The following is an 11,761-nucleotide window of genomic DNA, read 5'->3' on the forward strand; positions in this document are numbered from 1 at the left end:
TTTTGAATACTAGTGTCCTCAGGATCCTAGAACACCTGTGAAGTCAAGATACTGGAGGAGGTTGCCCTTGCTTTGGATCCTTTGCAGCTGTTGTCACAGAAACTTAGGAAATTATTTTAGCAAAATGATCAACAGGTTTTAAAACTTTGCAATAAACTTGCTTTAGTTTTCTTTGGATGTGTTGTGTATCTCTACCTGGAGTTTGTGCTTCAGAATAGCCACTTTGCTGGGACTCCATTCAGGCTCTTAGGGGCAGCAAAAAGATGGGGGTGGCTTGGATCCTACCATTGTCCTGGAAAGGGAAAAGGCAGCGCTTAAGGCCATCCCTAACCATTACAGCAATTATGGAGCTTCATATTTCTGTACAACTTAATGGCTGAGATATTTGTAAGACTTCTTTTTCATCCCAACATATTTAATCTAAAAGTGACTCTAACCTGTGGTGGGCCCATACAAGCATATGCCTATACAACTACAAATTCTGTGGGGAAGTGACTTCCAATTTCTAATATTAAAGTATTTTCTTAGATTCTGCACTTTAGAAAGTGAGGCAAATTACTATTGCTAAAAATTTTATATGGCTATGAGTGTGTGTGTGCACATTAAAAATCCAGCAGTGTATAAAATATTTTACAGATATTTGTGAAGGCTTTCAACTGAATTTGATTATCCTAGGTAATTCAAGATGCTTCAATGCCACATGGAAACCTCATAATAAAAACATTATATGTGTAAAGGCATCTTATTTCTGCTGTCCTGTTCTTTGCATAGGAAATGAATGCCATTCCTGAAGAGATGTTGAGTGATGTTGCACTTTACTTTCTGTATATTAATTGCCTCTTTAATAAGGAGTCAGAACAAAATAAGGTTGAGTATTCAGTATTTGAATGGATGTCCTCTATGTTGGCTGAAACTGAAACTTTAAAATTTCAGGAAATAGGAATATGCCTCCCTCTCAGAAGACTCATGAGAATTCTTTGTTTTGTTTTGATCTTTGCCTTTTTCCTTCTGTGAGCTGCAGCTGTTTTCTTCAGTTCACATGTATTTTTGTGGAATGCACTCCTTTTTTATTTGCTAAAACTCTTGTGATCCAAGTTGCGTTGCTTTGCAGAAACATGTTATATTGTGGAGCCCTATCCAGTTTCATCTTTCCCTGCAGCTGTGTAGCCTGTGGAGGCTTTTCTGAGCTCTGCAGCTGTGGAGGCAGGTTGGGAAGGAGAGCTTTCCTCTTTGCTGTAGTTGTTTAAGTCATACCAGCCATACATGTCTGTACGAGCCACTCCCCCCCCCCCCCCCCCCCCCGCCGGCCCAGGGACAGAGCCTATGACTTTATCAGGCCTGATGACAATATATCAGGAACACATTTGTGCCTTTGGAGAGACTGGTGGTACATGAAGCCTATATATTCCCTTACCCCTCCATGGGGGTTAGTTTCTTCTGACTCAATGTCAACCAGACAGGAAAGACACTTATTTTAGACTTCTTTAAATCTCCTGGCATATAGCTGAAGCAAGGAAACTAGTCAGGGAACAGGGGCTCCTGGGAATCAGTGGCAGCAGATCTTTTGCCTGCTACCTTCCTCTTTTTCCTAAAAGAGGCTGGGAGTTCCTCCACCACCATTTGGTCTGTGATTTTCTGATCCCAGAGACTGGCGATTGTCACCACCGTCACCTCAAAATGAGGCCAGGCTCAGCAGCCTCTGCAAGAAACGAAGTAGGAACATTTGAGGGTCTGAGCTAAATGGGAGGTTATTTCTTGCAGATGGCAGGTTTGTAGGCACTTGGAGAAATACAAATAGTAATATGAAGTCAGTGTAACTAAGTTAAAGTATGACCAAGTGCCCATGGGGGGAGTAAAGAGGTAACTGATTCACATTTACTTTCTCCCCGCCAACCTTCCCCCGTGTATGAGCTGTGAGTCAGAAGCAGTGAGATATATCTTAATTGTTCTTTACTGCCTCTGCATCAATGAATAGACATCCAAAATGTCACATGTCCAGGTTTAGTGTGGTAACTGTAATCCACCTGTGTGAGAGAGCAAAGGCTGTTTAGGCTGTTGTGCAACTATTATTCATAGAAAAGTCACAGTAGCAAATTTTAGACAGCCCTACCCAGTGTTCCGGACCAAATGCCTTTTCTCCAGAAAGGTTGTTTTGTGTCACATGTTTGTGTCACATACTGTTTGTTTAATGCCTATCAGTAAATAAACTTGAGAATTAATAGAAGGCTAGTGGGCCACATTCTGTCATTCTTGGATGTTTATGTGATGTGTGGATCTGCACTTGGAAGGTGTTTTTTTTCAACAGCTGACTGGTATGAAGAGTCACTTCACCTCTTTTTGGTAGTGACCACATACAATTCTTTCTTTTTCTTTTGGAACTTAAATTGGGCTAAAATTGATTTGTACCTGTCTTCAGCTTCACTGCATCCCACGCAGCCTGCCTGCTCTTTTTCAATGGATGTATGAACCTTGACGAGTATAGAGTGGTTTTTCATAGTGACTGAATTAAACCTTGGAGTGCTATATATTTATTCCTCATCCTTCATCTGAGTTAGAAATTACTAATGCTAAAGCAGTAAGGTCATTATCTGCTATTTCCTGTTGCTTTTGGAACAACTAACTGTCCAAGAAAAACTGTGCACATACAGTACTAAAACATGTTCCAAAAAGGATTGCTCTGCAAAAACAAAGAACTGGATTTAAATTCCATCAGTTAGCTAATATCATTATCTCTAGTGCTTTGGAGCTTGATTATCTTTAAGCATTGCATTGGCTAAACTTAGCATAAATCCAGTTTTCAGAGGGGTGCCACATATGCCAATACCAATGAAGGGAAAATATTAAGGATTATAAAATCCATTCTAGATCTTGGCCTGCTAAGGAGAGTAGAATAAGATTCTGATAATCTCTACTGTTTATTTGTCTACTATCAACTCTTTTTCAGTGTCCACCGCCCAAGGAAAGCTTACATGCATGATGAGTTGTTTCCTCATAGAATTTGTCATTCTATGTATTTATGAAAGTTCTGTGCATTTAAATTTCATAAGGCAAAATGCATATTCCTCTTTCAACTGAGATGAAGTAGCTTTTGTTGGACCACAGCCAGAAAACTGAAGAAAATTTATCTCAGTTAAGAGTTATGCTTATAAGGCTGACATTATGTATTGGGAATAAATATAAATGCCTAGGCATGTTTTTCTCTCTTCTGCAGACTTGGGAAGCCCTGAAGGGATAGCTGTAGATCACCTAGGTCGCAATATCTTCTGGACTGACTCTCAACTGGATAGAATAGAAGTGGCTAGGCTGGATGGGCGCCAGCGTCGCATCCTTTTTGACACTGGTCTGGTGAACCCCAGAGCAATTGTTGCGGATCCTATGAGAGGGTATGGATATGTTGTCAAGAGATATGTGCAAAGCCTGATATTTATTTATTTAGTTATTTATTTATTTATTTGACTAAGAGTATACTCTGAGTCCATGTTTTTAGGCTGTCTGTAGACAATAATAGAGTGATCTTTTCCTAAAACTAACAAACAGAAATGGAACAATCTACTTGTGTCCTGTGTCTGAGTGGTAGACGAGAAATAAAACTTGTAAAATGCCTGCTAGGTAATACTGTGATATTATGTTGAGAGGTTTGTCAAATTCTTACTTGTACTTTGCTTTCACTACACTGTTTGCAGAATGACAAGCATCACCCTTACCTAATTTTTCTTTTTTGTTTGCAAGATTACTGGCCTGAAATATTAGAATAAGCAATCTTGTATTTTCATTTCTATCATGACAGTCCTTCTTCCTGTATGGTGTTCCTTCTTTGAAAACTCCCATGGTGTGTCTGCTGTCATCATTTTCACTTCTGTCATTCAGTTGCCTGAGAAGGTCCTATTGGGTTTCTATTTGAAGATGCAGACAACTACATGCTTTAAAAATGGAGCCTGTAAGCTGCCGTCACAGAAATAGCTAAGCAGAGTGTCAGCAGGAAAGCACAGACGTTTTGAAGTTAAGGTTTCAGCCTGCAAAAACAGAAGTATATACATGCTTTTATGTAGTCTCTGATCTGTTGACATTTTTTTCTTTCTGAATATTGGAAGAAATACAAGGAAAACTATATCTACTACAGAGTCCGTGGTAGTACTGCATGTCTATTCGTTAATGTCTGAACTTGCCTGCTATTGTCCTGGTGCAACTTTCTGTAGCATGGCCACTGCTGAGAAGTGTCAGTTAAAATAGTCAGAAGCACAGAAGCCAAGAGGCTTTATTTTCAGTCTTGAATTGTTGGAAAGCTCTACTAAATGCTTGCTTAATTGATATAATAGATATTTGGAATGCTCTTATGTGAGAAATCATTTATGAACCAAAGTGCCATATTGCTCAGGGAGAGTTTTTTGGAAGATGCATCCTCATTCCAGATGTTTGCAAACAAGGCTTTTTAGTGAGAAAAGAATGCATGTGATCCATGAAAATTTGAGTGATAAAAAATTAAATTAAAAACTAATGGTATTGACTTCTCTAATTCCTTTAACATAAAATAAACTTTTACATAATAGTGGCATAATACTGGTGTCAAAACATCTGTGGATGTACATCAAGTGACAGCATCATAAGGAAAAACAAATGCATTTTATGGTGTGGGAGAGTGGGAGAGGCACAAGCGTAATCAGAGTGAGGAGAGACCTCTGTTCCATGCAGAACCCCACTGATGGAGAACGGCTCTGTCTTCAGGTCAAGCAGCACAAACTTCTGCCTCTTGGTAGATTTTGTCTGTGTGTGCTAAGGAGTAAACAACAAAGGTGCTCGTGTTGAGGGGCCTTGAAAATTCTCAGCCATGGAAAGTGTATCCAGGGAAAAAGAACACCGCTAACAAATGACCGTTAATAATAAAGCATCAGGGAATTAATGGCCCTCTCTGGGGTTCTCCCCTGACCATAAACTACTCTGATTCCATTGTAAGTTGCTTACTTGCTGCACTGAAAAGAAAAATTTAGTTTTGAATGAATCCCACAAATGTATGCCAAATGCTCCTGCTGCTTAGCCTGAGCAGACGTGATGGGCAGTGAGGAGGAGAACTGTAGATGTGCATTTTGAATGGTCCTCAGAACTGTTAAAATAGAGGTCTTTTTGCCTGCCATCTTGCACATAACCTAAATAAGGCAGAGAAAGCATTTCTTGTGTGTGCTTGCTCTTTTTGTTTTTAATGGAAGTGTAACATTTGCTACATCTTTACTATGCTTTTGTTACTTCTTTATCAGAGTGATGTGGTCCTTCTTATTTATTTAAATTGTTTAGGGTGTGTGCCATGTTACCCTGATGTCCTTAGCATTTTCCTTAATTACAACAGTCCCTTGAGATCAGTCACTCTCTTAATTCTTGCCTTTTTCTTCCTCTTAAGAAACTTGTACTGGACTGACTGGAACAGAGAAGCTCCTAAAATTGAAACCTCATATATGGATGGCACAAACAGAAGAATTCTTGTTAAAGATGATCTTGGGTTACCAAATGGACTGACATTCGATCCTTATTCCTCAATGCTGTGCTGGGTAGATGCAGGTAAGGAGGTGCTAAAATCTTTCTTCATAATAGTAGTAGAATAAGTATGTACAATCCTGAAATTATGCATAACCAATTAATAATGTTCATAGCTCTTTGGACTGCATTTTAGACTGCATGCCTTTCTTTTTGCTTTAATAATCTCTTAATTTATTTGTTGTTACTACCACTGTAGCATTCACATGAGACTGTGTTCACGCTGAAAGATTTCAATTCTGATCACAATACTTTCTAGGGGTGCAACAGGCTTTAGATTCACACTAGATTTAAAGATCAAGAAATGAAGGCTCTGCCACCAACCCATTGTTAGTTTTGTGTTAGTGTCTTACCAGTAAAAAAAAAAAAAAAAAGAAAAAAGTGTGCTTTTAATTCTCATTTGAACTTTTTTTTTTTTTTTTAATCTTGCTATCTTTCTTGCTGTAGACTCTGCCAGAGACCTCCTCCTGTGGAGGTGCTTTTACTCTTCAAGTCACCTTTCAAGTTCTTGATAAACTAAAAAGATCAAGCTCCCTTTTTCACTGTAAGACACTTTCTGCAACCTTCAAATGTATCTCCTTGTGCTATCTTTCTTTACTTTTTCTTTCCTCCTCTCTTGTTCTCACATTTGTCTCTTTTCCTTTTTCCCTAATTTTGAAACCCACTATTTATGAGAAACCTACAGGTGTTTACATTCACTAGCAGCATTCCCAATGTGTGTAGTAGCTTTATAGCTAGAACTTTTTACACCCTATTTGCATCTACAAGATCAATGTTCTTCCTGCAGTCTTGCCTTCATGGGCCAACCCAGCAAGCATTTCAGGAACATACTCACCAAACTAACTTTGCAAAAATGTCCTCTAGAGAAGATGAAACTGGTTATTGGTTGAAGTATCCCTCCAAAATGGAGGAGACCACCTCTCAGCTTCGACACTAGCCTGAGGATGCTGGTTTCTGTAGCAGGAATTTCAGCTTGTGAGCAATGGCCATGGCTGCACTAGACATCCGTGTTCCTGTAAGTTGGGTGGTGTATTGATTAGCATTAGTACCAAAGTAATTTTCCATCCAATCTTTGGCACACAGAGAGGTGTGGCGTGGGGAGGGCTTTGGCAAAGCAGCATACTGAAAGACTTCCAGGAAGTTTTACTCTGTTCATGTTTGCATGCTTCTGGTTGTCCGTCATCCCTCATGAGAACTCTCTTGCTCTGGTTCGAAGACTTAATTGTTTCACTACACCCAGGTACCAAGCGACTGGAATGCATGAACCCTAATCAGCTTGGTCGACGAAAGATTGTTGAAGGAATTCAGTATCCTTTTAGTGTTACAAGCTATGGGAAGAATTTATACTACACAGACTGGAGAAGGTATGTTATCTGCTAAGAAACTTATGGAGTGCTTTAATTTGTTTTTCTCCCTGGTAGAAATTGAATTATATACTTCATTTCTCATGTCTGACCTCTCACACATTCCTGGTTTTTTGCTTTCCTGGCAATAGCTGATGCAGGGTGGAGTGTATCTGTAGAGTTGACCTATTCATGTTGCCAGTTAACTGAGTTTTCATTTTCAGCATACTGATTTGTCCGCTAAGAAAATGTTTTTAACACTGAACATTTTTGGGAAAGGAGTGGGAACTAACATGTTTCCCTTATGGCTGTACTTGCTGCATTGTAGAGGGCAGAAATTAGTCACTCATGGCTTTCTATGCCTTATAGTATCTGAATGTTCAACCATAAATAAAAAAAAATTTTTTTACAATGTTGGTGACACTTTCTTTGTTGCAAAAGATCTAAAACACTGACATATGATCTAGCCTTTAGGGTTTACTATGTTTTCTAGAAAAAAATCCGTTTTTAAATATTTATTTTTCCTTGGCATAAATGGTTATGTGGGCTCTATCTGCAAACTCTTACTCAAATGACTCCATCAATTGCAGCAGGAAGAGCTATGATGTATGTAAAGATTTCCAAGATAGAACCTAACAGCTGTGAAATGCTATTCTAGAATAGGCTTGTATAAATGGGAAACAGTGTGTTACAGGTCTGTCAGTTGACTGGCCTTTTATTTTTAGGAAGAAAATATTGCTTATGACTAGCTGCATTCCTTCAGGCTTCACCTGAGATACAATATTGTCCATAATCATTATCCATAATAGCTGCAATGTCAGCTATACCACAGAAAACATCAGACAGGCAGAATATGGAGAATGTGTCAAAACTACTAACAGATGTGTTCCTGCAGAGGGACATTGCCCTGTGTTGGAAGTACCTTCAAAATTAGTAAAATGGCTCCCTGCTAAATTTCTAAGCTGCCTAGAATTAAGTTTATGACACTTTTCAGTTTTTGAGGAAAGATGAGATCTTGGAGGATTTTGCTTCTGGCATTGCTTCCTAATTGTAAAAAAGAGGCAACTTCAGATTTCTTCTCTTGTTTGTTTTTTTTGTTTTGTTATGTTTTCCCTTGTACTTTCACCTTCATCTCACTTATGTATATTCTTTTCTGCATATGGCAGGGACGCTGTGGTAGCAGTGGATCGCACAATTTCAATAGAAAATGATAATTTCCAGCCTCACAAACGCTCCCGTCTCTATGGAATCACTACAGCCTTTGCTCAGTGCCCAGGAGGTAATCCAGATGATTCTCAAGTTTTTACAGCTGTGCAACACCTTAGTGTATAAACTAACTCAGTAGCAGCTCCCATTGGCAGTCTGCCAACTGATCTAGGTAGTTAGTAAAGAACTGGTTAGTGCTTAGATTTCTGTTTACTAAGAAGTTAAAAACCATTTAAATTTTTTTTACTAAAAGCAGTTGTTGTGGTTGCCATATGAAACCAGAATGGGGAGGGAAGAACGGGCTTGTTCTATCCTTTATGAAAGGACAAACGTATGATCAAGATGAGGATCTGACATGGCAGAAGCTGCTATGTTGTCATCTTCTAAAATGAATGCTATATTAATGGCTAGGGCCTTATTTTTAAATTTAAACTACAGAAATATCATGGTCTTCCAGATGTCCTTAATGAGATCCAGTGTTTTTTAAAAAGCGAATGTTCAGAAGACAGCAGGTGGTAGGGTCGCTGGGCTGGTCTTTCTGCTCCATTGAATCTTAAGTTTTTCAGATGTGTTATTGAAAAGCCCCTTGTGATGCTTAGAAGAGAGGAAGCTGATACCCTTGAAATAACAATATCACTGTTCAGTTATGTTGATCTTAGCAAATCACAGTTAAGAGAAGAGTTCACTTTTTATTATTATAACGTGGATGGAATTATAGGAGTTGTGGTGTTTTTACTTTAGGCCTAAAAATACACAAACATAGTTTCTTTTCAAAGTATTCAATATATATAGAAAAAAACCATAACATAATTTAATTGAAAGCTTGGTTTAGAGCTTAAAAATGCATATAAATGTCATAATTAAGAAATCAGTTATGTTGTTACTACTAGTTAATTTACAGTTCTATTTTGGTAGGCAGGGTAAAACAACATTGTGTGCTCTGAGTAAATGCTTATGTTCATGGTATGCAGAACCTTGGTATCATTTCTTTCTCATCATATGTCTATTTCAAGTGTTCTTCTGGGACCGATGCCTCTCCCCTCAGATCCACTGCTTCTGAAATTGTATTCTCTTTCATTTTACCCTTCAACATTAACACGCTCCTCTCCACCCACACGATTTTTTTGTTTTCATGGGTCATTCCTCCATGTTTTTGTAATGGGCGGTATCCAGAGATGTTATTCTATAGCATTTTGGACTTTGTCCCCACGTGCTGCGCTTTCTGTATTTCCTCACTTACTGTCTCTTCATTCTAATGTCTGTGACTGCTTGGCCAATTTATGAAGGGCACTTCAGGAACAGCCCAGTTTTTTCATGTCGCCTCTCTCTGTCTTGACAACTTGATCTTTCTTTGAGGTGAATATCAGAAGCTGACACAAGGGATATGATGACTCTCATCTTCCCAAAGCATAGTTTTGTTTCACTCTCGATCTCGTTATGGCTTGTTTCTTTAGTATAGTCTTGAAATCTGCACTTCTCTTGTATCTATGTGTTTTGGATTTTATTGTGGTTTTCCTTTTGTTTTTCTTTAACATGTTACATCTCTGTTCTTTTCCAGGACATAACTACTGTGCAGTGAATAATGGCGGTTGTACTCACCTCTGCTTGGCTACCCCAGGAGGCCGTTCTTGCCGCTGCCCTGACAACACAGTTGGAGTGGATTGTATAGAAAGAAACTGAGCACTAAAATAAGCTTTAGAGCAGCAGACACCTTTTGAAAATGTGCTGTAAACAATTCACTCCTATCAACACAATCAGGTCCTAAAGATAAGTGCTCCATGCTGCTGACAGCAAGCCACAATGCGCACATGCAGACGCACACACACACACACAGAGGCAATGACTGTTTTGTAGCAGTTAGGCAAGGCAGAGCTCCCCATATGGGGTCCAACTGCATCTTGTTCCTTGTAATATTATCTCCTTGCTTTTAAAGGTAAATGTAGAGGCTTTAGTTGCACCTGTGCTGGGCTAGGAAGAAGTGTCTCTTGGCAAAACTGAAGTAACAAATACCAAACTGAGTAAAGAGGATGGTATGACTCAGGTCCTGAGACTGGGTTGTACCTTGGAGCATGCAGCAGTTATCTGCAGAGTGGCATGCTTAGCCCGCGATATATGCAGCTAGGCCATACCTTTAACTGAGAAGCAACCAGGAGGTCCCAAGGATGAGTAGATGTGGGTGAGAACAACCAGTAATATCACAAATTTAATTCCTAACTGTATTCCTTTCCACTACCAGTCCTTCCACTTGCAAAACTTGAATTTCAACTTTTGACTCTTGTATTGTGGAAATACTTTATTCATGTGCTGTGAGGGTAGTTCTTGCCGCCCTGGCTCATGTGATCCTTTCCCACAGCATGTGATTTTTTTATAGATAATCAGCACTGCATAGTGGATGTATTTGAAGTTTTTGTGGGATTTTAAGAGATTTATTTTTCTTCTGTCTGAGGTGGATTCCTGGGTAGTTTCCTAAAATCCACTAAATGAACTTTAGATATAGATATGAATTGCTGATAGTTCATCAAAGAATGGATGTTGATTCATTTGGAGGTGTTTGTTTGGTTTTAAGGAGACACACAGTCACCTCTGTTTCCTGAGAGCTTTTAAAATAATGTTTCTGTGTTTGATTCTGTAAGCCTGAAAGTGGTCTTTGAATCCTATCCTAGTCATCTTTCTTCTTTAGCAAACCATGCCGTGCCTTTTCTTAGACCACAAGAAACCATGGCAGTTGAAAATCTGATTTCCAGAAAGGTCACCTGTGTCTTGGTGCTTAAAAGAAACAAGATGGTGATGCCCTATTTGTGTGCCAGTGTTCAGTGTCCACGCAAAAAGGCGTGCTGAAAATCAAAGCAGAAAGTTTGGAATGGGGAGGGAAAATCAAAATGCATATTCTTATATGAAATTAGGAGTACAAACCTAGGAATGAAGTTTGGCTTCCGCACTGTGTGTTGGGAAGGAAGCTTATCCGCAAGCCAACCTGCAGCTGCAGAACAAAACAGGGCTTGTGAGCCTTCTGCCAGAACACATTTCACAATGTCGTGATCAGAGCAGTAAGCTAACATCCCCATTTCCTCACTCCCTCTTCAGACACTATAGTAACAGTTTTAAACAGAGCCAATTCTGAGTCTGTGTGACATTTTCCTCTTTAATTATATATTTATCATAAAATAACAAACAATATAAACATTTTAAAGATTTTTTAATAACTTTTTATAACTTTTAATTCATTTTATTCATACACTTAATCAGGTATGTCTTACTGTAAATATCAAAAATGTGTTGAAATGAAGGTGCTTGATAACTCTTTCTCCAGAATTATTCACTTATCTGGTGAAATATTAAAGTTTACACTCTGTACAGGTATCTACAGTACAGTCAATAAAATTTTTTGGTTTTTATTTTCTATAAAAAAAAAATTCATGCGTGCAGAACGAGGTGGCACATGGTGTCTCAAATCTCTCTTCCTGTTGACTCCTGGGTTTTCACTAACTGTCATATCTAGTGATGGTATTTCTCTTCTAAGATGCAACACTGTACGGGAAGAACTGCTGTTGGAGCTTTCGTATTTTGAAACCAGTAGGACAATTTCATTCAAAACAAATAGGTGAGAGTGCTTGAGAGTGCTTGCTTCCTCTGTTTTGACACAGGCTTTTCACTGGTTGTTAACTCTTGTCTAACTTTGTCAGGTAAGC

General features: G+C 38.8%; 1 protein-coding gene across 2 annotated transcripts in view; it reads left to right on the forward strand.

Moving 5' to 3' along the window:
* Positions 1-11,426, forward strand: part of NID1 (nidogen 1) — a 48,211-nt gene extending 36,785 nt beyond the window's left edge. For both annotated transcript variants that reach the window (XM_054196060.1, XM_054196061.1), the window contains 5 exons: positions 3,212-3,383; positions 5,390-5,547; positions 6,764-6,887; positions 8,033-8,145; positions 9,631-11,426. In XM_054196060.1, coding sequence (XP_054052035.1) covers positions 3,212-3,383; positions 5,390-5,547; positions 6,764-6,887; positions 8,033-8,145; positions 9,631-9,752 — 689 coding nt within the window. In that variant the 3' untranslated portion in view covers positions 9,753-11,426. The remainder of the gene's footprint in view (positions 1-3,211; positions 3,384-5,389; positions 5,548-6,763; positions 6,888-8,032; positions 8,146-9,630) is intronic.
* The last annotated feature ends 335 nt before the right edge of the window (positions 11,427-11,761 follow it).

Source organism: Rissa tridactyla, chromosome 3 (genome assembly GCF_028500815.1).
Source record: "Rissa tridactyla isolate bRisTri1 chromosome 3, bRisTri1.patW.cur.20221130, whole genome shotgun sequence".
NCBI lineage: Eukaryota > Metazoa > Chordata > Aves > Charadriiformes > Laridae > Rissa > Rissa tridactyla.